Source organism: Trichoderma citrinoviride (genome assembly GCF_003025115.1).
Source record: "Trichoderma citrinoviride strain TUCIM 6016 unplaced genomic scaffold BBK36scaffold_18, whole genome shotgun sequence".
Classification (NCBI taxonomy): Eukaryota; Fungi; Ascomycota; class Sordariomycetes; order Hypocreales; family Hypocreaceae; genus Trichoderma; species Trichoderma citrinoviride.
This window is the reverse complement of record NW_020194726.1, coordinates 440645-462084: the sequence shown is the minus strand read 5'-3', so window position 1 is coordinate 462084 and position 21440 is coordinate 440645. Positions and strand designations below refer to the sequence as shown.

At 53.7% G+C, this 21440-nt stretch overlaps 9 protein-coding genes across 9 annotated transcripts; 2 read left to right on the top strand and 7 right to left on the bottom strand.

Moving 5' to 3' along the window:
- Positions 1-102: 102 nt before the first annotated feature.
- Positions 103-1324, bottom strand: BBK36DRAFT_1145073 (hypothetical protein; the record flags this gene model as incomplete). The annotated part of the gene is made up of 5 exons (XM_024893728.1): positions 103-240; positions 272-277; positions 323-694; positions 725-1014; positions 1279-1324. The coding sequence occupies 5 exons, from the start codon at positions 1322-1324 to the stop codon at positions 103-105; spliced, it is 852 nt and encodes a 283-aa protein (XP_024745607.1).
- Positions 1325-1592: 268 nt separating this feature from the next.
- On the bottom strand, positions 1593-2219 carry BBK36DRAFT_1163320 (hypothetical protein; the record flags this gene model as incomplete). The annotated part of the gene is made up of 1 exon (XM_024894521.1): positions 1593-2219. The coding sequence occupies one exon, from the start codon at positions 2217-2219 to the stop codon at positions 1593-1595; it is 627 nt and encodes a 208-aa protein (XP_024745606.1).
- Positions 2220-2872: 653 nt separating this feature from the next.
- BBK36DRAFT_1129621 (hypothetical protein) lies at positions 2873-4219 on the bottom strand (the record flags this gene model as incomplete). The annotated part of the gene is made up of 3 exons (XM_024891756.1): positions 2873-3500; positions 3603-3931; positions 4007-4219. The coding sequence occupies 3 exons, from the start codon at positions 4217-4219 to the stop codon at positions 2873-2875; spliced, it is 1170 nt and encodes a 389-aa protein (XP_024745605.1).
- Positions 4220-5564: 1345 nt separating this feature from the next.
- On the top strand, positions 5565-7490 carry BBK36DRAFT_1129810 (heme peroxidase; the record flags this gene model as incomplete). Its single annotated transcript, XM_024891775.1, has 4 exons — positions 5565-6227; positions 6548-6697; positions 6843-7127; positions 7185-7490. 4 exons carry the CDS (start codon positions 5565-5567, stop codon positions 7488-7490), a joined length of 1404 nt encoding a protein of 467 aa, XP_024745604.1.
- Positions 7491-8279: 789 nt separating this feature from the next.
- BBK36DRAFT_61591 (urease accessory protein UreG) lies at positions 8280-9170 on the bottom strand (the record flags this gene model as incomplete). Its single annotated transcript, XM_024898361.1, has 2 exons — positions 8280-8925; positions 9001-9170. 2 exons carry the CDS (start codon positions 9168-9170, stop codon positions 8280-8282), a joined length of 816 nt encoding a protein of 271 aa, XP_024745603.1.
- Positions 9171-9677: 507 nt separating this feature from the next.
- Positions 9678-10813, bottom strand: BBK36DRAFT_1129798 (hypothetical protein; the record flags this gene model as incomplete). The annotated part of the gene is made up of 2 exons (XM_024891774.1): positions 9678-10352; positions 10424-10813. 2 exons carry the CDS (start codon positions 10811-10813, stop codon positions 9678-9680), a joined length of 1065 nt encoding a protein of 354 aa, XP_024745602.1.
- A 3244-nt stretch (positions 10814-14057) lies between these two features.
- On the top strand, positions 14058-15362 carry BBK36DRAFT_1145068 (hypothetical protein; the record flags this gene model as incomplete). Its single annotated transcript, XM_024893727.1, has 5 exons — positions 14058-14125; positions 14281-14308; positions 14746-14943; positions 15012-15146; positions 15204-15362. The coding sequence occupies 5 exons, from the start codon at positions 14058-14060 to the stop codon at positions 15360-15362; spliced, it is 588 nt and encodes a 195-aa protein (XP_024745601.1).
- A 1295-nt stretch (positions 15363-16657) lies between these two features.
- BBK36DRAFT_1129665 (hypothetical protein) lies at positions 16658-16828 on the bottom strand (the record flags this gene model as incomplete). Its single annotated transcript, XM_024891760.1, has 1 exon — positions 16658-16828. One exon carries the CDS (start codon positions 16826-16828, stop codon positions 16658-16660), a length of 171 nt encoding a protein of 56 aa, XP_024745600.1.
- Positions 16829-18202: 1374 nt separating this feature from the next.
- Positions 18203-20317, bottom strand: BBK36DRAFT_1136635 (transmembrane amino acid transporter protein; the record flags this gene model as incomplete). Its single annotated transcript, XM_024893048.1, has 5 exons — positions 18203-18321; positions 18355-18463; positions 18525-19097; positions 19168-19330; positions 19391-20317. The coding sequence occupies 4 exons, from the start codon at positions 20315-20317 to the stop codon at positions 18435-18437; spliced, it is 1692 nt and encodes a 563-aa protein (XP_024745599.1). The 3' UTR covers positions 18203-18321; positions 18355-18434.
- Between the last annotated feature and the right edge of the window lie 1123 nt (positions 20318-21440).

The window sequence follows — 21440 nt, the reverse complement described above, 5'->3', positions numbered from 1 at the left end:
TGTCAAGGAGCCTCAACCATGCAAAGTTCGAAGCGTAAGAACAGGCGCATCTAGCCCAAAGATGAACAACAAGCAACGTTCTAACATGAAGGGAAACTGAAATCAGAACATCCATACTCGGTACTCGCTATGAACGCATTGAGAGCATGAACCACGGAAGTTCGACATGGGGAGGTGAATTGGAGAGCTCACGATCTCCGTGAACCTATGGAGATGCATAGAAGCGATCAGCCAAGGCCACTGTAGAACGGTATGGGTTACAGCGACGCACCTGATCCTAACCAAAGGGTTTCTTCATTCAGTGCTTTCTTCTATTTCGCACTCGCCAGCGCTTTTTTGACGTTAATCTAGCATTCCTCTGGTAGTCACCCCATTCTTTATACAAGGTCTCCTTCTCAACTGCACCCGGCGCTTTACCGTCTGAACCACGGTTGCCCGCAAAACCAAGATCATCGAAGTCAATGAACGCTTCAATTTTTCCATCGCCATAAAACATGATCCAACCGCCATTCATGTAGTCACCAATAAATTCCGAGGTTTCAACTGCGTAGCCGCACCATTTGATGAGGATGCCGTCGGTGCTCCCATCAGCGTGAGGCTCAGGGCGTTCATCCAAGAAGAATATGCCCTTCAGGGGCCCCAGATCAACCCTTCCCCAGAGAATGTAGCCGGACACAGCAACCTCGACGGTAAACTGTGCGTCAACTAGAGGCCAGTAACTGACGATATATTTGCCAGCGTAGCGGTCTAGGTGCGGATTGTCCGGTACTAGAGGAAGCCTGGTTGAATGAGAAGGTTGCTCAGTTGGCGGGGTTGCTTGCTCAGAAGAGGCTGTCGAATGGCTGCTTCCAACAGTTTGAAGCTGCGAAGAGGCTTGCTCCACGGATCTTTGGCTTGAAGCTTGTGACGTGTCACCGCTGCTCTTCGCTTGCTTCTTCGGCTGTTGAGAGGTTGCTGTAGACGGAGAGCTTGTTGGCTTTGCCAGAGACTGGGGAGTGGCTGCAGACCGAGAAGCTGCAGACGTTTGCAGAGGTCTAGACGTTGTTAGACTCTTAGATGTCGCCGGAGCCTCAGACGTAGACGTCGCCGGAGTCCTAGATGTTGCCGAAGTCTCAGATGTTGCCGAAGTCTCAGATGTTGCCGGACTTTTAGACTTTGCCGGAGACTTAGTTGCTACAGCCCGCGAAGTTGCTGTTGAGAGAGGCGTCGATACAGAGCCATTCTTCGAGGGAGGCGATGTCTTGGTCCGCTTGGGTACATGTGCGCTTGGCGACGGACTTGGTTCGCTCGTCGCAGTGACGGCAGCGCCAGCTTGTCTCTTCATCTTTCCGGTGAACGAATGTGGTAGATTCTCCAATACACGGCAAGTAAACGCGTCAACGCGTGTACTTTATGCTGGATTGCCGCCAGTTGGGGCATTTTGGCTGACTAAGTGGACCAAGGCAAGGGCAGTGTTCGAGGTTTGAAATCCTGATGCTTTTCGCCTGAATACTTTTCAGCCGGCTGAATACTTTTCAGGCGAGCAGCATCAGGACCTAAGATTGAGTGTCCCTGCAACACAATGAACTCAACCATTTGTTATCTTAGCCCTTTTAGTAGGCAAGTGACTGGCGCGATAATCTAGCATTCTCCTCATAATACACCCAATCATCCCACAAGTTTGTCTTGTCAATGCCCGTCGTCCCAGCATCTGACACTCGGCTGCCTCCAAAGTGAATCTTATCAAAACTGACAAATCCCTCAATCTCTCCGTTACCAAGGAACGCTATCCAGCCATCATTGTTATATCCACCGTGAAATACTTGAGTCTCGGGCTCGTAGCCACGCCATCGGATGAGAACGCTATCGGTAGAGCCATCGGGATAAGGAGTAGGGACTTCGTCCAGCTCGAGCACACCCGTAATGGGGCCCAGGTCGAATCTCCCGCGAAGAGTCCAGCCGACGACGATGAGTTCGATGGTGAATTCAAAGTCCACTTTAGGCCAGTAGCTGATAGTGTATCGACCGGCGTAACGTTCCAGGGGCGAGGGAACAGTCCTTAGTTGACGTATGACTTCGGCATCAGAAGGCCGCTGGGTTGGAGGAAGCGCTTGCTGAGAAGAGGCCGTAGAGGTGTTGTTGTTGTTGTTTTCGCTGCCCTGAGCTTGTGAAGAGGCCTGTTGCGCGGCTTGTTGACCATTACTGCTGTTCGTCCCCTGCATTATCGATGGTCCAGACATTGTTACAGACCGAGAATTGGCTGCGACCTATTTGCCCTTCTCCCAGGTCTTGGCCCCTTTTTACTGCGACCACAATTGTCGCCGGTGTGCTACCAGAGACGTGTGTTGCTCCTTCAAGCAAGCCTTTCTTTTCGTTTTTCCCGGAATTGACTAGAGACGCGTTAAAAGGCGTTTAGCGAGCTGGCCACGATCCCATTTTGGCTGACTCAGCCAGGCTTTGCTCAAATCTTTAGAAGAAGCCTTCTTCTTGCATTCGAGACAATCCGAGTCGGTCTCCAATGCTCTATGAGGTTGCCCTGGGCCAGTCTCTGCTGCCTTGAGACTAGATGGTTTTTGACCTGCTTGCGGTTCATGGTCTTCAGAGTGCCCTGCACAGTCGATGTTCTACAAGGCTTTGTTGTTGCTGGTGCGTGTGAACTCACATGGTGCGTTTCCCATGGGCATATAAAGGGGCTGCTCAAACTGCTCAAAAGGAGGTTTAGTCCAGAGAATATTCAACTTATAATATTAGGTATAGAGATAATACGAAGTTAGATCACGATACGTTGTAGCATGTCAAATCTCCCCAGGGCTTGAGCATCAGAATCTGGTCTGACTGGGATCGCAGCAACGCACCTGACACGAAGAGGTCCTCATCCGACGCCTTTTCTGTTCTATCGCCACCGTCCTACTCTCTCCCGCTCGTATTCGTCCTCATTGTAGCTATCCCACTCATTCTGCAGAGTCCTCGCATCAAGTTCGCTTCTCGTCCCTTGGCCGGGCAATCGCTGGCCCTCAAATTGAATGTCCTGGTACTCGAAATATCCCTTGATGCTGCCATCACCAAGAAATCTCAATGAGCCTTGGTTACATGTCGACCGCTCATCGTAGAAGATCTGGCCTTCGGATGTTTCCCGACCGCGCCAAACAAAGGGGATATTGTCGAAAGAAGAGGCACGGGGTCGCTCTTCGATATAGAGCACACCCTCAATGATGCCCATATCGAATCTACCCCAGAGGCTGGAACCGACAATGGTCAGCACGAGGCTGAAGTCAGAGCCACACATGGGCCATTCCGATTCGACATAGGGACAGCTTATATCGTAGCGACCATTGAGAAGACCGAGGGGTGAGAGACTGTTTCCGTCAAAGCGGTTGCTTGAATCGGAGAACTCCTCATACGGGGGAGGTGCTTCGTCGAAAGAGGTTGCAAACTCGCTGTATCCACTGGTTTGAGCTCGTGACGATACTATGCAACCGCGTGGGTTAAATGGACGTGAGCGTCTAGCCATCTGCTTGGTTCTCGGAGGAGATGGTGAGGCTGGTCTCGTTGGTTCTGGGCGGCTTGAAGCTGGCCGGCCGCTACCGCGTCTTGCCGTTTGCTTGGTTCGGGAAGCAGAAGACGGAGCTCGTTCAGGTGATGAAGAGGCTCGTCTCGCGGGTTCCGGACGGCTCGGAGCTCGCCAACCCGAACCACGACGTGCCGTCTGCTTCGTCGCAAATCGAGGCGCTGGAGCAGAGTCATCTGCGGATGATGCCGCATTTTTGGTACGCTTAGGCGCACTCGCCGTGGCCACCGGCGAATTTGTATTCACCGTGACATTTACGGTGACTTCTGCCTTTCTTTTTCTCGCGGTGGAAGCCTCAGCCTTTGGCGCCGCCTTGGAAGTGGCTGCCTTTGCGGCCTTCTTCTCGTCCCTATCCCGCTTCGTCCATTCTTTCTTCAGCTTCTGCTCCAACACTGCGATGTGAGTGGGCACCGATAGAGAGCCTCCTCGTACGGCATCAAACAGCCGCATGCGCGCCACGGACTTTGTTTTGGACGGCTGGAGGCCATAATGCATGAGCTGCGCCTCGAACCAGTGCGCCGTGTGGTCTTTGTCGCTGCCGGACGCGAAATGGGTTCTGAGCTCTTCATGAGTCGCGCGTCGGTGCTTGTTATGGCCGGATGATTCCGCGAAGAAGACGCCGTTGGTGAAGGAAAAGTTGCCCTCGGAGACGAGGGCGGTTGTGCCTGACATTGTGACGATATCTGGGCTTGTCCGGGCAGTAACGCTTCGACGCGGCGATGAGTGAGAACGAGGGATTCAGTGAGGGGAACAAAGGGCAATGACGTTTTACAGCTTCTTCCCGCCCAATGTCAGGTTACACCAGACGAAGAGTCTAGATGCGGAACAAGCCTAGACTGTGAAGTTTATTAACGCCACGCGGGTTATCGCCGCCGCTTGAGTCTATTAGATCTTGAGATGTGTGTTTGGCCGTGGTTTGTTTCTACCGACCTCAGCTTCAATTTGGAGCATTCAAGTTCAGAGTTGCCTGGCCGTCTCCCCACAATCGACCAAGTGTCCAGTTCAACCTGCATATGCATCCATATTAGCGTGCCGCAAGCTACAAATATGCTGCAAGTTGAAGGAATGGCTGAACGTTTGAATGGCATTCTTGAGTTGTTGTTTTCCGTCGAGCATCATTTGATCCGAAATTACTTCCAGAGCAGAGAAACTATTTCGAAACTATCATCAATATAAATCGACTTCTTGATGCTCATCACTGCCTACATACTGCAGCTAAATATTCAGCCTCTCGGCATGCAGGGAGCATTCTGAGAGTAGCTGTGGACATACCAAGCCTTGTCAGATCCCAAGTCATATAAAAGCGCATCATGATGAGTCTTTCAAGAGAGCAAAACTATACATACAGTGTCGTTACCAAGTCCCGCGGAGTCCCGGACAAATTGAGACGCCAAGATGACAGCTTCACATTCCAGTAAAGGCTAGCCAGCTCTCATAAAGGTATCGACATCTTCTGGAAGCCCAAGCAAATATGGTTCGATCCATCTGACAGCCAGACGATGGATGTAACGCTGAAGCTCTACCTGCTAAAATCTCACCCAACTTTCGAATTATAGATCGCATAGGGCATAGTTTATTCCAACAGCACCTTGTCTGTAACACACAATTTTTCAGCACTTGGACTAATCGGCGGTCTTCATGAAGCTATATAGGCAGGTCGCATTGGGCCCTTGCAGATGGCCAAAGTCCGGCCTTACCGCCGCGTGAGGCCACCAATGGCGTATAAGTTATTATTACTATACCGGAGAGATGCCCTCTACGCACCGGGAAGATTCGACTCACGTATAGTCCGTCGTGATTCAGAATTTCTCTTTGTCATGGACTTAAGAGGAAGGTGATCAAAGAAAGAGGATCGTGGACCTTGAAGATGGAGCAGGACAGACGCGTAGGATGAGAGCACAACGTTGCCCCCAACTGATATGTTACAGATAGACTCTATATAAGATAAATCCATCTTCCACTCTATCAAGGTCTCGCGAATGCTATAATTCAACAAGCTCCGGCTCCAACAGTCGTCATGGTTCTCTCAAACCGCCTTCTATCCACCGTCGCCCAGCTCGGCCTGGTGGCCGGCTCCGCTTACGCCGAGAAGGAATACATCTGGCCCAATGCCCAAACCGACCTCCTCGAGTCCATGCTCTACGAGCAGCAGGGTTTCGGATCCGCCAACTCGCCCGCAACGTTCATAGTTCCCTGCGACAAAGTCACCTTTGGCACAGGTCGAAACGGCGCGGCGGAATGGCTGCGCACAGCATACCACGACATGGCGACCGCCGACGTCGACGCGGGAACAGGAGGCATCGACGCTTCGATTGGCTTCGAAGTCAACCGTGATGAGAACGTAGGCATCGGCTTCAACGAGACGCTGATGAACCTGATTGCGTTCATGACGCCACGATCATCCATGGCCGATCTCATCGCTTTGGGAGCCCTCTTTGCTGCAAATGGCTGTTCCAACGGAAGTATTGAGATCCCCTACCGCGCCGGCAGAGTCGATGCCACGGGCCCGGGTCCGTCAGGCGTGCCCCGGCCGGAGCAGCCGCTGGACGAGCACATCAGCAGCTTCAAGAAGCAGGGGTTCACGCCGCAGGAGATGATTGGGCTGGTGGCTTGCGGACATACCCTGGGAGGCGTTCACGGCGTGGATTTTCCCGAGATTGTGGACGTCGTGAATGATCCAGTGAGTTGCTCTCTTGTATGGAAGATGCGTATACGGATCGGCTAACAGGTGTGCAAAGGCAACGGATGACAACACTCAGACATTTGACACTACCAACACGGGCTTCACTGCCTTTGACAACACGGTGTAAGACACCTAGACTTGCCTGAATAAGAACCGGCTGACGTTGGACAAGTGCCGTTCAGTACGTGAACAACATCACGCAGAATCCTCTTGCTTTCGGGCACAATGAGACCACAAGATCCGATGCCCGGATCTTTAGCTCTGACGGAGGCCAAGAGATTGGACAAATGGCATCATCCTCTACCTACTTCTTCAAGAGATGCCAGGATCTGCTTGAACGGATGATCAACACGGTTCCCAAGGGCGTCACGTTGACCGATCCTATCCAGCCCATTCCCGTGAAGCCATTACGTCTGTTTGCCACCATCAACACCAATGGCACAATGACCATGTCTGGTTACATCAGAGTCAGTCTTCCACCCGCCATAAACACCGCGAAGAGTAACAACACTTACTAACACGAAGCAGGTCATCGGCTCCGTAGCAGCCAACCCAAACCGCACCGTCAAGCTTCACTTCCACCCTCGTGCCGGCGCATGCACTGACTCCCAGCCCTGTCTCATCAGCGACAATTTTCCCGCATTCGCATCCGGCCATGTCATGTACGGCAACCCTCCGCTTACCTTTTGGACGTATCCCTTCTCGACCGTGATCCCCCTCGCACAGGGCGTTTCCGGGTTCGATGTCGAGGTTGTCGATAACGTCAACGGGGTGATCAACAGTACTTTGTATACGAATGGCGGAAATGGCTTCCCGTTTGATGATACTATCGTTACTCAGCCAAAGCTTTCGTGCTCTGAAGTCACGTCTGAGGGACGGATGGACTTGAGCGTGGCGGTAAGCTGTTCCCATTCTGTTCCAGTTTTACGTACGACTTCTAATACATTGTTATAGATCCGCGATGATTCCAAGCTCGACACATTAAAGGCAATCGTACACGTTCCAGAGCCGCTGCTTTCACTCACTCCCAGCGTTGGATCCATTCCCCTCGACTTCACCAAGGTCGGGCCTATCGAGGGATCAGGATACACTCTTTACAATGCGTCCATTGTCACGGGTGTCATTCCCTTCAATTTCCCCAACAATCAAGCGGGGAGTTATATCCGAACGTACGATCTAATTGCCTCGAATAGCACACATACAGAGGAACGAGAGTTCAACATGATGGACGGTCTAAACAGCTGCCCAGGTATTTTCTAGGCGGGGAGCTTGGGCTCGCCCGTCCTGTACATATTTACACACGTACATACAATAGAAATAGAATGTATATGACTGCCAAAGCATCATCCAGCGATCTAAAAGATCAAGCATCTTTTCATACAGCGCATCATCTAGTACCTGTTCAAGTACAACGGGGGTATGTTCCCAACTTGCTCATCTCTCCAGATGGCAATGCCTTTCACTAGGACGTTCATATCCCATAGCCACATTATTCGTAAAACAACGCAGATCCGAGGCCAGCCTTCAGCGTGTTTCCCATTGTATCACGCCTCTCAGGCAGGATTCACACGCCAGAAGGCGAATAATCTGAATGGCCTTGTACCCATCACCCGCGCCATTCCATACACCCTATACTCCGCCGGCTCATTCATCCAAGACTACCAGAGCATACAGCAGAACAGCCGGTCAGTGCCTTTCAGAACTCTGCCGCCGAATTAAGTTCCATGACTGCACAATATGCTTCTCTGCCGTTGTGCGTCACGCTCTCCATATCATAACAAGTGGCTGATGCAAAAAGTTACCAAGTGAGCGAGCTCTTGGACTGAACACTTGCAGCCATCTACCTGAGTAGATACTCCTTGAGTGACAAAGAAGTGCCATCTCAAGATTCACAATCTTCCAAGCCTTATACTGTATGTACCACCTGAACTGTGAGAATCTTTCATTATCAACCGTGTGGTACCCTCACTTGAGGGGAAGCCACGATATCTTCTTTGCATACCCGCACAAGCTCAAGATATCTCATCAAATTCCCATCACCACAACACTCTAGGCCTCCCTCTTCAACCCCTCAATCCCCTCCGTCGCCCTCGGCCCTCCCCGACTCCTCCTCTCCTCCTCAGCACCACTCGCCTTCCACGAGCTCAGAATCAGATTCACAATGTGCTCCACGCCCACTCCCTTCTTCACCTGCGCAAACACCGTCGGGCCCCCCTCCCGCATCTTCCTCGCATCCCTCTCCATAACCCCCAAATCAGCACCCACCGCCTCCGCCAAATCCGTCTTGTTCACCACCAGCAAGTCGCTCTGCGTGATGCCAGGGCCCCCCTTCCGCGGAACCTTGTCGCCGCCGCTCACGTCAATGACGTAGATGATAAAGTCCGCCAGCTCGCGGCTGTAGTTGGCAGCCAGGTTGTCGCCTCCCGATTCGATGAGCAGCAGATCCGTGTCGAATTCCGCATGGAGGTCTTCCAGCGCGGCGAGGTTGGCGGAAATGTCCTCGCGGACGGCGGCGTGGGGACAGCCGCCGGTTTCAATGGCGCGGATGCGCTGAGGGGGGAGAGCAGCGTGGCGGGTCAGGAACTCGGCGTCTTCTCGGGTGAAGATGTCGTTTGTGACGGCTGCGAGGGAGAATCTGTCACGGAGGGCGAGGCAGAGGGCCAGCATCAGGGCGGTCTTGCCTGAGCCAACAGGGCTATGGGCTCAGATCAGTTTGTCTGCTATAAAGCCTGACTGGATCATGGGTTGATTCCGGTAAGAACTGACTCACCCGCCAATGCCAATGGTGAATGCGCGGTCTGCCCAGTTGCGGCCCTCGACGATGGGCATCTCGCGTCCGATGTAGCTGCCGGGGCCATCGAGGATCTCGTGAGAGTGGCCGTGCTCTTGAGCATTGAAGCCGTCGTGGGAATGCGAGACGCCGTCGTGAGAGTGCGACATGATGGTCTATGGGGTATTAAATGAGACGCTACGAGGCTCTCTGGTGAAAACAAACAGACAGAATTGAAACAAAGAGATAACACGCAATTGTCTATATAAGTGAAGTGGCAAGCGGCTGTCAATTCCCTAGCAGAGGTGAGTTTACATAGGCGGGGGAGGGGTTGGTCGATCATGGCCGGTGTGTGGGTGGAGATTCAATATCTTGATCCCTTATCTTTGCGTGAGAGCGATACGGGAGACGCCATTAGTCCTCCAGCCTTTACACATATAGATGACAATTAGCTTCAACGTTAATTGAAGAGCCGTAGATGAGGCTGCAAAGGAGCAACGATAAGCCATTGATAACTGTATGTCTTCATTTGCTCCGTCATAATGTACATCTCGTAGTTGTACACACAAGTCTATATAAATTACATGCCAGCCACGCCAAATTGACACTCGATCCGTGGCTTGGGTTCTTGTTCGTCCTTCTGTTTTCTTCATCTACTGCGGGCAACCAGCAGTTGCTCATGGTGCATTCGTAGTCTCCTGCGGCGGAACTGGCGCTGTCGACACCTCCGATGCGCCGGCATTTTCCAGAGCCGCCGACTTCTTCTTGGCCATAAACTCGCCAATCTTGGCCAGCATCTCTTCTGAGAGCTCGGGCTCTCCAGCCTCTGCACGGGCGGCCCGGTTCTTCTCGTGGAACTCGTCCAATGGCGTCTGCATGGCCTTGAGAGCCTCCAGCCGGCCCTTCTTCAAAGCCTCCTCTGCCTGCTTCTTCTGGATATACCACGCCTCGTGCCTTGTTCTGAATTTCGAAAACTTGTTTCTCAATTCGTCCACCACTTGCTCTGGCATTGGCGGCGACAACAGGCCGTAGTAGAATGTCCTATCCTCCACCTGCTCTCGAATGGTGTCGGCGTCCGTGGTCTCGAACTCGGGCACCTCAACTGCGGGCCAGGGAATCACAACGTTGAGCCCGGGAACCAGGCGATCCCACTTCTTGCCGTACCGCCAGCGGTCCAGGGACATGTTGGGGGACTGCATGTTGGGAGGCACTGCCTTGAGCTGGTTGATGACGACGTCTCGCGTGACTCCAGTCTCGGGGTTCGTGATGGGGTATACTAGGCGAATGGAGGCGATGGATATCGGCATGGGCTGCGGTCGGCTGGGGTTGCCAAACATGCCCTGAACAACGGCCTGCACACAAATTCATGATTAGTGACAATTCCATGAGCATCGTAGTAAAGCATCTCTCAACTGTAGCGTACCTGATGGCGGTTTTCCAGGGTGACGGTGCCAACCTGCGGCTGGACCGACCTGATGCGATCAATCTTGCCCTTGTCGGGCCCGTCTCGAATCACCACTCGGTCTCCAGGCGCAAGATTCAGCTGCTTGACGCCTCCAGCCCAGGCGCATCGCTGCTCGACGACCTTTGGGTTCGGCTGGTGCAGGCCGTAGTTTGACCAGTCCTGCCGCACATTTTCCTTAAAGGCGCCGTAGTCGTTGAAGCCCAGGTCGCGCTTGGGAGCCAGAGGACCCAGCTCCCAGTCCTCCCTCCGCGCCTTTCTCGCATCCTTGAGGTTCTGTCGGACTTCGCCCACTGCTGATCGCAGCGCCAGACGGCTTCGAAGCTTTGCGTCGACATTTTCGTGCTCCATCTGCAGCTTCGAGCGACGGGTCGCCTGGCGCTGGGCCTGCGCCACTCGTTTCGCGAGTTTCTGCATGGTCGAGAGGGGGGTTCAGCGGTGTGTTAGAGAGTCCGAAACGCAGCCCATTGACCGCAATGGATGCTGCCCGCGCCGACTTGCAGGTTGGTGGTAATATCGACTGATGGCCTTTTGCGGGACGATTTCGAGATGGCTCGGAAAATCTTCAATCCAGCACCAGCACAAGCGCGGGACAGGCCGGTGCGACGCCGATAAGCTGATAAGGTCAGCGATGAATGTCGATGAGTGTGAATCTGACCACACGCACTGTCTGCCTGGAGGACATTCCAGGCTCCAATAGGGACCTTTAGGCGTGCATGTCACAGTATGTATAAAGCGTCAGGCACGGGAACAGCACTCCGGACGGAAATGCTCATTATTAGGGAGGCGGGCATTTGGCAGGACGCTAATAAGAGATGCGGAAACACATTGTGATGCTTCGAGCGGTGCCGGAGTCATGGGAAGACGGAAGTAGTGGTGAACTCAAGGAGTTACAGAAAGAGAAAATGGGGGATGCATCAAAAGTTGGAATAGGAGACATTGCCGATGCTCCGTGAGAAGCAGTGGTGACACGAGGCTGTTGCGGACCCCGGAGTGCAACGAATGTTCCGTTGAAGGTGTCAAGGTGTCACACAGAGCTGGGCATCTTGGGTTTGCTCTTTTATTCGGTGAAGAACGCCGTGACCGAAAGCCATGCCTGTCCAAGGCGTTGAGACTGGGTACTCTATCAGACAGATCCATGCACCGATTCTCATGGAAACTGGGGGCATCATCTTCGCAAGCAATGGCTCGCCGGAACATGACGCTTCAACAACTTGAAGGGCCCAACAAGGAAATACATGTGCATCTAGTGAGCCCGTCAACCATGTGATTGCTTCACCCGAGGCGCTTCAGTCAAGTCAATTCACCTAATGCAGCAACTCCAGCTGCATGTGCCGAGTATGGAGAATCGGGTAATGCATGCTGTACCGCATACTACCATGTACGGAGGAGCATCAGTAGCTGAATTATGACAGCTCTGCGCTCGACCGTGCGTGCCACCAGCCCAAGTCCTAGATGCGTAGGACTTTGCCACCGGGCGTTGCAAGGGCCAGTCATGTCAGGAGGCACGCAAGCCGTGTCACCCTGCCTAGGCGTCGGGGAAGCGGTCTGACCTGGGGGAAAGAGAGGCAGAGACAGGACAACGGCCGAGGTGAGATTTGGTTGGCAGAGACAAAGAGCGCGCAGCTGGTTGGTGGCACGAAATACGAAGTACCGGTACTGGCCGCACCTCACGGCTGATGCTCTGCCTGCAAGGAGCACTCGATGCTTGGCCCGATAATGCTTGTAGGGACGCACTGAAGGCAGGACCAGCACGTTAGTAAGAAACAGCATGCTCGCGCTCATATGCATGTAGGGAGAAGGTATCGTCATTCCCAGTCCAATCAGGAATAAATTGCATGGGTGGGTACGCGGTTCTTGGGTGCTACCACAGCCAAGATAAGGCAATTTGCTGCGGCGGACAGCCTCAGGGCGTTCGAGTTGACGCTGAGACTCGAAGTCCTTCAACAGGTCACGGACTGAAGGCCGCCTCTTCGATGTCTATCCATTGCAATGAAGCCGCTGCTGAGCCGCGGGTGTCGGTACGTGGTTCAGCCGACAATACGAAACAGACCGCCAGATGATTCACCAGCGCGAGAAGCAATCATTCTGGGGATCAAATTAAAAGTGGTCGTCATCTCAGCCTCTTCCATCATCAAACGCGGACGTGCGTACTTGTACTTGTTGCGGCGACGGTGCTGTTAGTGCTACTCGATTCTGTAACGCGCTGCTCTCGACGATTCCAAGACGCCGAGTACCGGTACCTTGAGCACTTGGCAGCATTATCGGGCAAAGCGCACATCATCGGAGTAGAGGTACGCGTCTTGACCCATCGGTGGAGTTCCGTAATATAAAGGATCAGGTATCGTCAGGCACTCGAGGGTGCCACCGTCCGAGGCAGCGAGTAGCGTGTACTTGGCTCTAGCGCTGGCGGCGCGGCGAGCGCTGCTCCCTCTTGGCCGCATGTGTCTGGCCTTGCCTTATCTCCCAGCGTCTCAGCCACCTCCCGTTGCCGCTGCCAGGCGACGCGTCCAGCCCGGGATTCTTGTTGCTGTGTATTATGTTTCCTTGCGATGGATGGATGCTGTCTGGTGAGGCCGTAGGCGGTCAGGTACCGGCGCAGGGTCGAGGGCTCTGGCGCGCTCCGTCGAGAGCCGAGAACGCGGTGCGCATCAGCGGCTCAGGTGAGCTGGGCCAGCTGCCAGCCGCCAAGGCGCAACAAGAGGCCTGCACTCCTGAGATACAGTAATACTGCCCCGTACCGAGTACCGCCTCAGCAGCACTATGGCGCTTGAAGTCCTCGTACACACAACATGACCTCCTCACTCAAAACGGAGGTGAGCTTGCTGGGGGGATGCCTGGAACGCTGAAAGCTGGTGGCTGGAGGGCTCATGGAACTCACTGCAGAGGACTGGGCTCGCACAGCACCTGCACCCCGAGCTGCTGCTGCTGCTCCCTCCGCTCCTTTCTGCCCTGGAGCAATCAATCGAGGCCATTGGCGAGTCCCCAGAAATTGTTGGCTGCCTCAGGACGCGCTAGCTGGAGGTACCGAGTACCGGCACGCGCTGAGGCCATGAGCGGTCGCTGCAATTATAGCGCCAGCGGCCACTGCAGTGATCGTCGACAAGTCCTGCTGCAGCTAAAATCCGCAGGAGATATACCTGGCGGATACCGGGCAGTCCTAATTATTTCCTCTGCTTAGGTTGCTTCTCCCTTTTTTGCTTCCACCGTAGGACCCCAGAAGAGGCGTCGCAGTCACCAGCCCCAAAGACACAAAAGCAGCCCGGGCTCCTCTGCTGCTGTGCTCTGTGCTGCGCTGCCTCTTCCAGTACCACTCACTTCCCCCTCTCCCCACCCAAGTCACCTGTACGCCGTGCTAAGCACCCAGGTACCCAGTACTTTGTGCCTGCAAAAGCCAAAAGCCCGGGCCAGACCCAGGCCCAGCTTCTCTTCCGTCACACTCCCCCTTCTGTCCTGCTTCTGCTTCTGACGTCCGTCTTCTGCTTCTTCCTTTCATTCCATCAACCACCGCCATCACCACCACCGCACGCTCTACCTTCCCATCTTCAACCAGCCGCCTCTTCATCTCCCACTCCCGCAAAGCTTCACAGACGCCATGGCTGAGATCCGCCGAAAGCTCGTCATCGTCGGCGACGGTGCCTGCGGTAAAACCTGCTTGTTGATGTGAGTCCGAGTCGCCTCAGAAAATTGCCCGTCTTTTTTTCCGCGGCACGCTTGCCCCCCAAGGCAGCCGTGGCCTCACGCCCGTCGATGCAACGACGCATCGCTATCAAGACCCGCGCCAGAGCACCAGTCCAGCTGACAATTTCCTTCTGCAGTGTCTTCTCCAAGGGCGCTTTCCCTGAGGTACGCATTGAGCGCAGCCCGTCTGCATCCCATCCCCTATTCTGCCCTCCGCTGCGTCTTCATTAGCCGCCGCCTTTTGTTTTGCCGCCAACGACACCACAACACACAACATCGCCATTGGCCGCTCGATATCACGTCCGATGCCTCTCGAGCGCCATCACTCACCTCTGTGTCGACGGCGATGCACCGCGAACCCGAGATTGGGCGCTGTGTGACGTTGGCGTCGACCCCAAGGCGCGGCAAGAAATCCCTGACGTGTCAAAAGCGGCCGCGGGCGTCCCCTTCGACCCGTGACCCATCAATATTCCATCGAATATCATCATCACCTATTTCATCATTACAATCGAGCCATCCATCACTGAGAAGGGGGGAAACCAGCGGCACCGCTGCGTGCTGCCAGATAAGCAACTCCATGCTGACATATCCCGTCGTCCTAGGTCTACGTCCCCACCGTTTTCGAGAACTATGTCGCCGATGTCCAGGTCGACAACAAGCACGTCGAGCTGGCCTTGTGGGATACGGCTGGACAGGAAGATTATGACCGTCTCCGACCCCTCTCCTACCCCGACTCTCACGTCATCCTGATCTGCTTCGCCATCGACTCTCCTGACTCTCTGGACAACGTTCTTGAGAAGGTACGTCATCTGTCCACTCGCGGCCGCTTTCTGCATGATGGACAAGATATCTAACGCGTCTTCAACAGTGGATCTCCGAGGTCGTGCACTTCTGCTCAGGTCTTCCCATCATCCTGGTCGGCTGCAAGGCCGATCTGCGAGACGACCCCAACACCATCGAGGCCTTGAGGGCAACCAACCAGAAGCCGGTGTCCTCTTCGGACGTGAGTTGCCATTCTGATTCATGATACCGCATCATTGAAACTAATCCATCCACGCAGGCTGAGGCTGTTGCCAAGAAGATCGGCGCGTACAAGTACCTGGAGTGCTCTGCCCGAACCGGCCAGGGTGTCCGCGAGGTCTTTGAGCATGCCACCCGCGCTGCTCTCATGTCTCGCTCCACCCGCAAGAGCAGCCACAAGAAGTGCCTTGTTCTGTAAACGAGTCCTTCTTCTTGTGCCTGCCCATCCCATGCACATCCGTTCCCCACTGCGGCTCGATCTTACCCACCCTTTGTGACTCGCTGCGTTTCCGCTCTTCGCAAACCAACTGAAACAAGCAACACGCGGCTGGTTGGGTGGTAGAGGATGGATGTCGGGCCACAATGGGCCTCCGGCTGTCTCCGGGCATGGGTTCTTTTCTTTCTATTTCGGGGATTTGGAATTTGATTGTCTCGTTTTGCGTGTCTTGCGTCTTTCGCCAGCGGACACGGCGAGCAGGGTTACTTGGTTGCGTGCATGGTTCTGCAGGCCCATCACCGTCATGGAGTAAGGATTCTCTAGGGAAAGAGAGACGATTGCGAAAGAAGGTAAACCAGATGTTTTCCCCCTTATGCCTCTTGTCATAATGCCGGCGGGCAAGCCGGTCTTGCTTTACTGTATCTTCCCAGTGGTGGCGGAACGGGGTCGACGGGCCTAATGTTGGAGCTGGCTTTCTTTTTCTTCTGAGCTGCGAGCGGTCGACGGTTGATTCGGGAGCGTACAGATGGAATAGAGAGGGGCCTGCAGTTTGTCTAGTCTACGAGAGAGGGAGAGCAGGATGTAAGTAGGTAGCTGTGGATTTTTCGCACTTTGGAAGTTGCTGGGACTCTTGCGAGCGGTCTCTACAACAGGTCATCATATATTTGTCTTTTTTTCTTCTATTTCTAAAGGCTATGTGTCTCTTCCTGTCTTGTATTGTCCGGCTATCTCTTTTTTCTTTTTCTTTTTTTTTTTTTACTTGGCTTGGTTGTAATATCGCTCTGTTCTTTACACACACAACATGTTAGATTGCGAGTACACTATTGTGATGCCGGTAGCCTTGTCATCATAGCCTCTCGTGTTAAACTTGATAGGTGTGATTGTGATCCATGCCATATCATTCTTTGCTGTTCGTGATCCGTACCATGTCGTTCTGGGCGCATTTTTATGGCAATAACTTTCATGGCTAGATAATCCCACGTGTGCTTGTGATGGCATGAAACGGCATATAGCTTGGAATAAGAGACAGCATACCGGGCAGTAACGCCGACTGTTGCCCTCTATCCAGGCTTCATATAACGCTGCAACTTGTCATAGTGAAAATAGATGTCAGATTTTATTCATTCACTGTTTCTTCATCAACTCATTCACTCGCCCATCTACATTCAATCATCTCTGCCCCTTGGTGCATCCTCGCCATAGCCTCATTTTCGGCGCGGGGAGGGTTGAGAGGTGTTGATGAGCTGTTTTAGTTGGGGCACGTCTGTACTTCAATGTCAGTTGCTGATAACGTGACATGGCAAAAATCGAGATGAAGATGTAAAGAGACGATGGGGAAGGGGAGGAGGGTAACGTACGGCACCGCAGCTCTGGCAGGTCTTTGTGCCGGAGGTAATGGTGGCGGAGCACTTTGGGCAGGAGGCGTGGTTGAAGTTGACGGGCTGCATTGTTGTTGATGGTTCCTTTGTCTAGTTGTCGATCTTCTATGAGTGTTTTGAGAAGAGGTTGAGTGTGTGGGTTATTTGAAGTTGAGATGTACGGTGTGGTAGGTAGAGGTGGGAAGACGGGGCGGGGTTGGGAGGTTTGGAGTTGGATGGACCCTTCCTCTTTATATGAATTTTGAGACCTATTTTGGGTACCTTCTTTGCAAAGTGTAGGGACGTGACATGGGACGCGGGTGATGCCGAGGGCAGGGCAGCTACCGATAGCATTGGAAGTGTGCTAAGCCTTTGGGAGTGTGGTAATGGATGGGGTTTCATTGGTCTTGTGGATGGGTTGAGGGAACATCTATAATTGGGGGTTGTTTACTAGTGGCTCGGAGTGTGATACCGGGATTTGGATTGAAGCAACCCTCCATCTATCTAGCAGTGTCTGTCTTCCAGATTGTAAACATCTGGTGGTTGTGATTGTGAGGATCATTGGAGAGAGAAGGTAGAAGAGGGGTGTATTGAAGTCCTTACTATCGTGGGAAAAGGCGCTCAGAGGACTTGTTGGTGGCCCTGCACCTGCATTTGGGGGGGTTTACCTAGGTAAAGCGTAAGCGGGGAATGGAAGAGGATGGTGTGGGTTTGGTTTGATCTAGATTCATCTTTGATCAGTGTGAATTTTGAGTAATAGGTTGGAAACGATTGGCTAATGTCCTTGGTAGATTACTCAAATTTGGAAGGCCATTGAAGGTTGACGTTGTACGATTTATTGGGGTTGAACTGTGTCTTGGGAAGTTGCCGGTTTCAAGGCTGATTCCGTATCACAACAACGATAACACCACCCACCGCTGCTGCTGCTCCTCCGGTGACATCGGTCAAAGTCCCCGGTGGCTGATCCGATCCTTGCCCGTTTGCACAGTTGCCTTGGCCCTGCCTGCCTAGAATCTCCTCATGCGTGCCCGTTAGAAGGGGGGGGATGATCATGTGTGTTCCCAGGGGGTGGTTGAAAAACGGGACTCGTGACGAAGGCTGCTTTGGGAATAAGGAGACGGAGGGCCACGCGGATTGTTGTAAGGGGCGCCGGGGGGGAGCGGGAGTTCAGGCGAGATGACTAACTGTATGCAGTTTGCTTGTACAAAGGTATGTATATATGTATTGTGTAGAGAGGCTGAGTTGTGGTTTAGACGGACTGGCGGTGATTGGAGTCGATGCTCTGTTTTGTTTGATTGGGATTTGCAGTGGATTGATTCATGGCTTTGGCGAAGGGATGGGTTACCCGGGAGTTGTGGAATCTCAAATTCTCATTATAATGCACATTCATTTATACAAAAGGTACGTTGGACTAGGTACGAAATGCATGATTGACTCTTTTTGTGTGCAATTTATATCTATTTGTCTCAACATACTACCGTATGTAAATGCCTTGATAACGGACAACGCTGCATACCAAAGGTACTCCAGAACCATAAACGCACAACGCAGCAAAAGTCCGGCTCTCCTTATTTATACAGTCCTGTTTTCATCCCGAGGCAGATATGCAAATTCCGTTCCATGCTCTCTCTATCTATATACTAGTCGTACAAGTAAATTTTCTAACATCATTTCGTTGGGCGTTCGGCCTCCGTTTCTAGGTGCATTGCGCTGCGGTCTCTGAACCTGTTGGTGTATCATTGTTAGCAATCCTGGGATGATCTTTAGAGACATCATGAAGACTCACCATTTATCATCTTATCTATGGCCTGGATCACGCTAATGACCATGACGGCCACTCCAAACACGACAATGGCAGCAGCCATGTAGGTCCGCCAGCTTCTAGTCGTCAGCTTAATGTAGCACATGGGCGGCAAGATGTACGCCATGGCGACCGCGCTGGTCGCGCCCACGAGCTCAAAGACGATGCCCAGGTCGCACGTCAACATGCTCAGGGTCGTGGCGCCGGCAACCAGCGCCGTACTGATAATCAGGTGCCGCCGCAGGTCAAACGGCTCGTCGGGGTAAAAGTAAGTAATCATGACTTCGCGGCAGACAAAGGCCTCGAGGGGCAGCGTCGTCAGCATGTTGAGGCCGAAGCACAGCCGCGCCACATTGACCATGGAGTTGTCGGACGAGAAGTTGTTGAGCACGTTGCCCAGCGTCTTGTCGCCAAAGGTGAGGAAGCCGCCGAGGGCCATGATGAGGCAGGCGAGCATGGAGACGCCGGTGGAGTAGTGCGTCACGCGGGAGAAATTATCGATGGTGGGTGTTTTAAGGGAGCCGTAAATGAGGAGGGAGTTGTGATGGCAGACAAAGGCTGTGAGAATGTTAGCCGGTGCAGCTTGAGAGCAGCTTGCAGCCTGCCGCTTGAGACAGAGATGGCGTACCGAATGATATAACGCCAATGGCCTGGAATATGCCGCCGTTGACCGTCAGCAGCGGCGTGCTGAACGAGCCTCGATCGGCCGAGGGGACCAGGACGCCCTGGACCAGCACCGTCACGACAATGACCAGCATGCCGATGAGGGCCAGCGTGCTCGCCTTGGCCAGCTGCTTCGCCGTTAGCAAGTTCCCCAAAAACCGCATCTGTAAGAGACAATTGTAGCCTACCTTTGCAATGTCCCGGTATAACGTCAGAGGATAGCTTATGCCCATGCAAAAGACGGCAATGGCCACCCTCCTGTCGGTCAGCAGCCCCAGCACCGGCACGCTCGCCAGGTCCGTCCAAATGGCCGTGAGCACATGGGGGATGGTGTCACCGACGATGACGCCAAAGGCCACCATGCCGCCAAACGCAAACACCCACTGCGCGACGCTGATGGCAATGAGGCCCGGGCGGCCGAAGCAGTGCTGGACGGTGCCCTGGAAGCTGCTGGTGCCGCTGAGCTTGCTGTTGATGACGATGAGGCAGATGGTCCAGTCGACGACGACGGTCAGCGCCAGCAGCAGCAGCGTGCCCGCCAGCAGGCCCGCCTGGCGCATGGCGTAGGGCTGGCCGATGATACCGGCGCCGATGATGGAGTTGGCCATGTTCATAAAGGCCGACTGCAGGCCGGACTTGGGCCGCCGCAGCTCGGCCTCGGCGGCGTTGGCGTGCTCCTCGTCGCCGTCGCCGCCGGCATCGTCCCACTCGCGGGCGACGGTGACGCTGGGGGCCTCGAGGTCCGTCAGCAGCGGCACGCGGTGCGAGTCCAGCCCCGAGGCGGCGGCGTCGTCAAAGTCGAAGCGGTCGCCCGACGACAGCGACGACGACGTCGACAGGCGGCCGAGCGGCGCGTCGCTGAAGTTGAGGATGCGCGGCGTCAGGTCGAACTGCACCCGGCCGGGGGTGCGCGGCGTCTTGACCTCGTGCTCGAACTCGGATCGCGGCGCCTTGAGCACGCTGGTGATGATGCCGAGGTCGGTGCTCGCGGGGCTGGCGGTCCCGGCGCTGTCGTGGTCGGCATGGCGGTCGAAGTCGAAGTCGCGCGATAGCAGCCGGCCGTCCTCGCCGTCAAAGGTGATTTCGCCGTCGGTCTTCGTCCTGGCCATGGTCATTGTAGCGAGGCGGCGTCTTGCCCGGTCACCATTTTCGCCGGGGCAGCGCAGGTATTGATTGGACAGCAGCGCAAAACGAGAGCAAAGGAAGAGAAGAGGAACGACAGAGGACGAAGCAGAATATCGAGCAAAACTGGTAGAAAGAAAAAGAGTGCGATGAGCTGGAGAGATCGCGTCCAGGCAGAGACGCAGATTCAGGGGTTTCTTTGTCCAGATGCAATTCAATCCAAGTCCGACTCAGTCGCTGCCGCAGTTCGGGAGCGACGCAATGACGCAGCCTCAACGGGACTAGCGCCGCGGATGGATGATGAAAGTCGTGCCCGACTAGGCTAAGGCGGGCAGCAGAGGCGGCGGAGCTTGCGCTGGAATTAGTGGACAATAGAGATTAAACTCCATAATATTCTAGAGTGCTGTCATCAGTTTATTGACGCTGAAGGTAGAAGAAACCGATAGTGGAAAGAAAGAAGACTTGGGTGATGGATGGAGGTAGACAACGGAGCAATAGTTGAGTGAAAGGGTGTAGAAGTGGCGTTCAACGGCAGCTTCATTAATAGGTTACCCGTGGGAAGAAGCCAGGTACATGTTGCTGTAACCATGACATGAGTTACGGGCAGATCATGGGTAGACAATGAGAACAGAAAGAATGAGATAATAATAAAATATCTCTCAGAAAGGAGAGTAATGTGAATGACGAAAGAAATTGGCATCGACACCAGGACGACGATCTTGCGACTCAGAGGACTCGATGTTTCGGCGGCTCTACTGCCCAGGCTGTGGATGGGTATAAGTGGTGTTAGTCGCCTGGGTGTATGATATGGACATGTCGGGTTCAAGAGTGATGTAGAGTGTTGGGACGACTCTTCATTCCAATGACTGACATTAGTACTGAAATTGCCAGTATCATCGTTAGCACTATGTAGGTATATAAGCGAGTGTGTAATACGGCCGATACCTTGCGGCGTCGTGGGCTATATCAAGTCACCCACCAGACGCCAAATGGAGCATTCAGTATACCTAGGTAGGTAAAAGGTCATATGAAATTATACAGCGAAATGGTGAATTGATATGGTCCGATACAAAAAATTGACACTCTAATGAAAAAGACGTCACGTCCTGTTCCGCC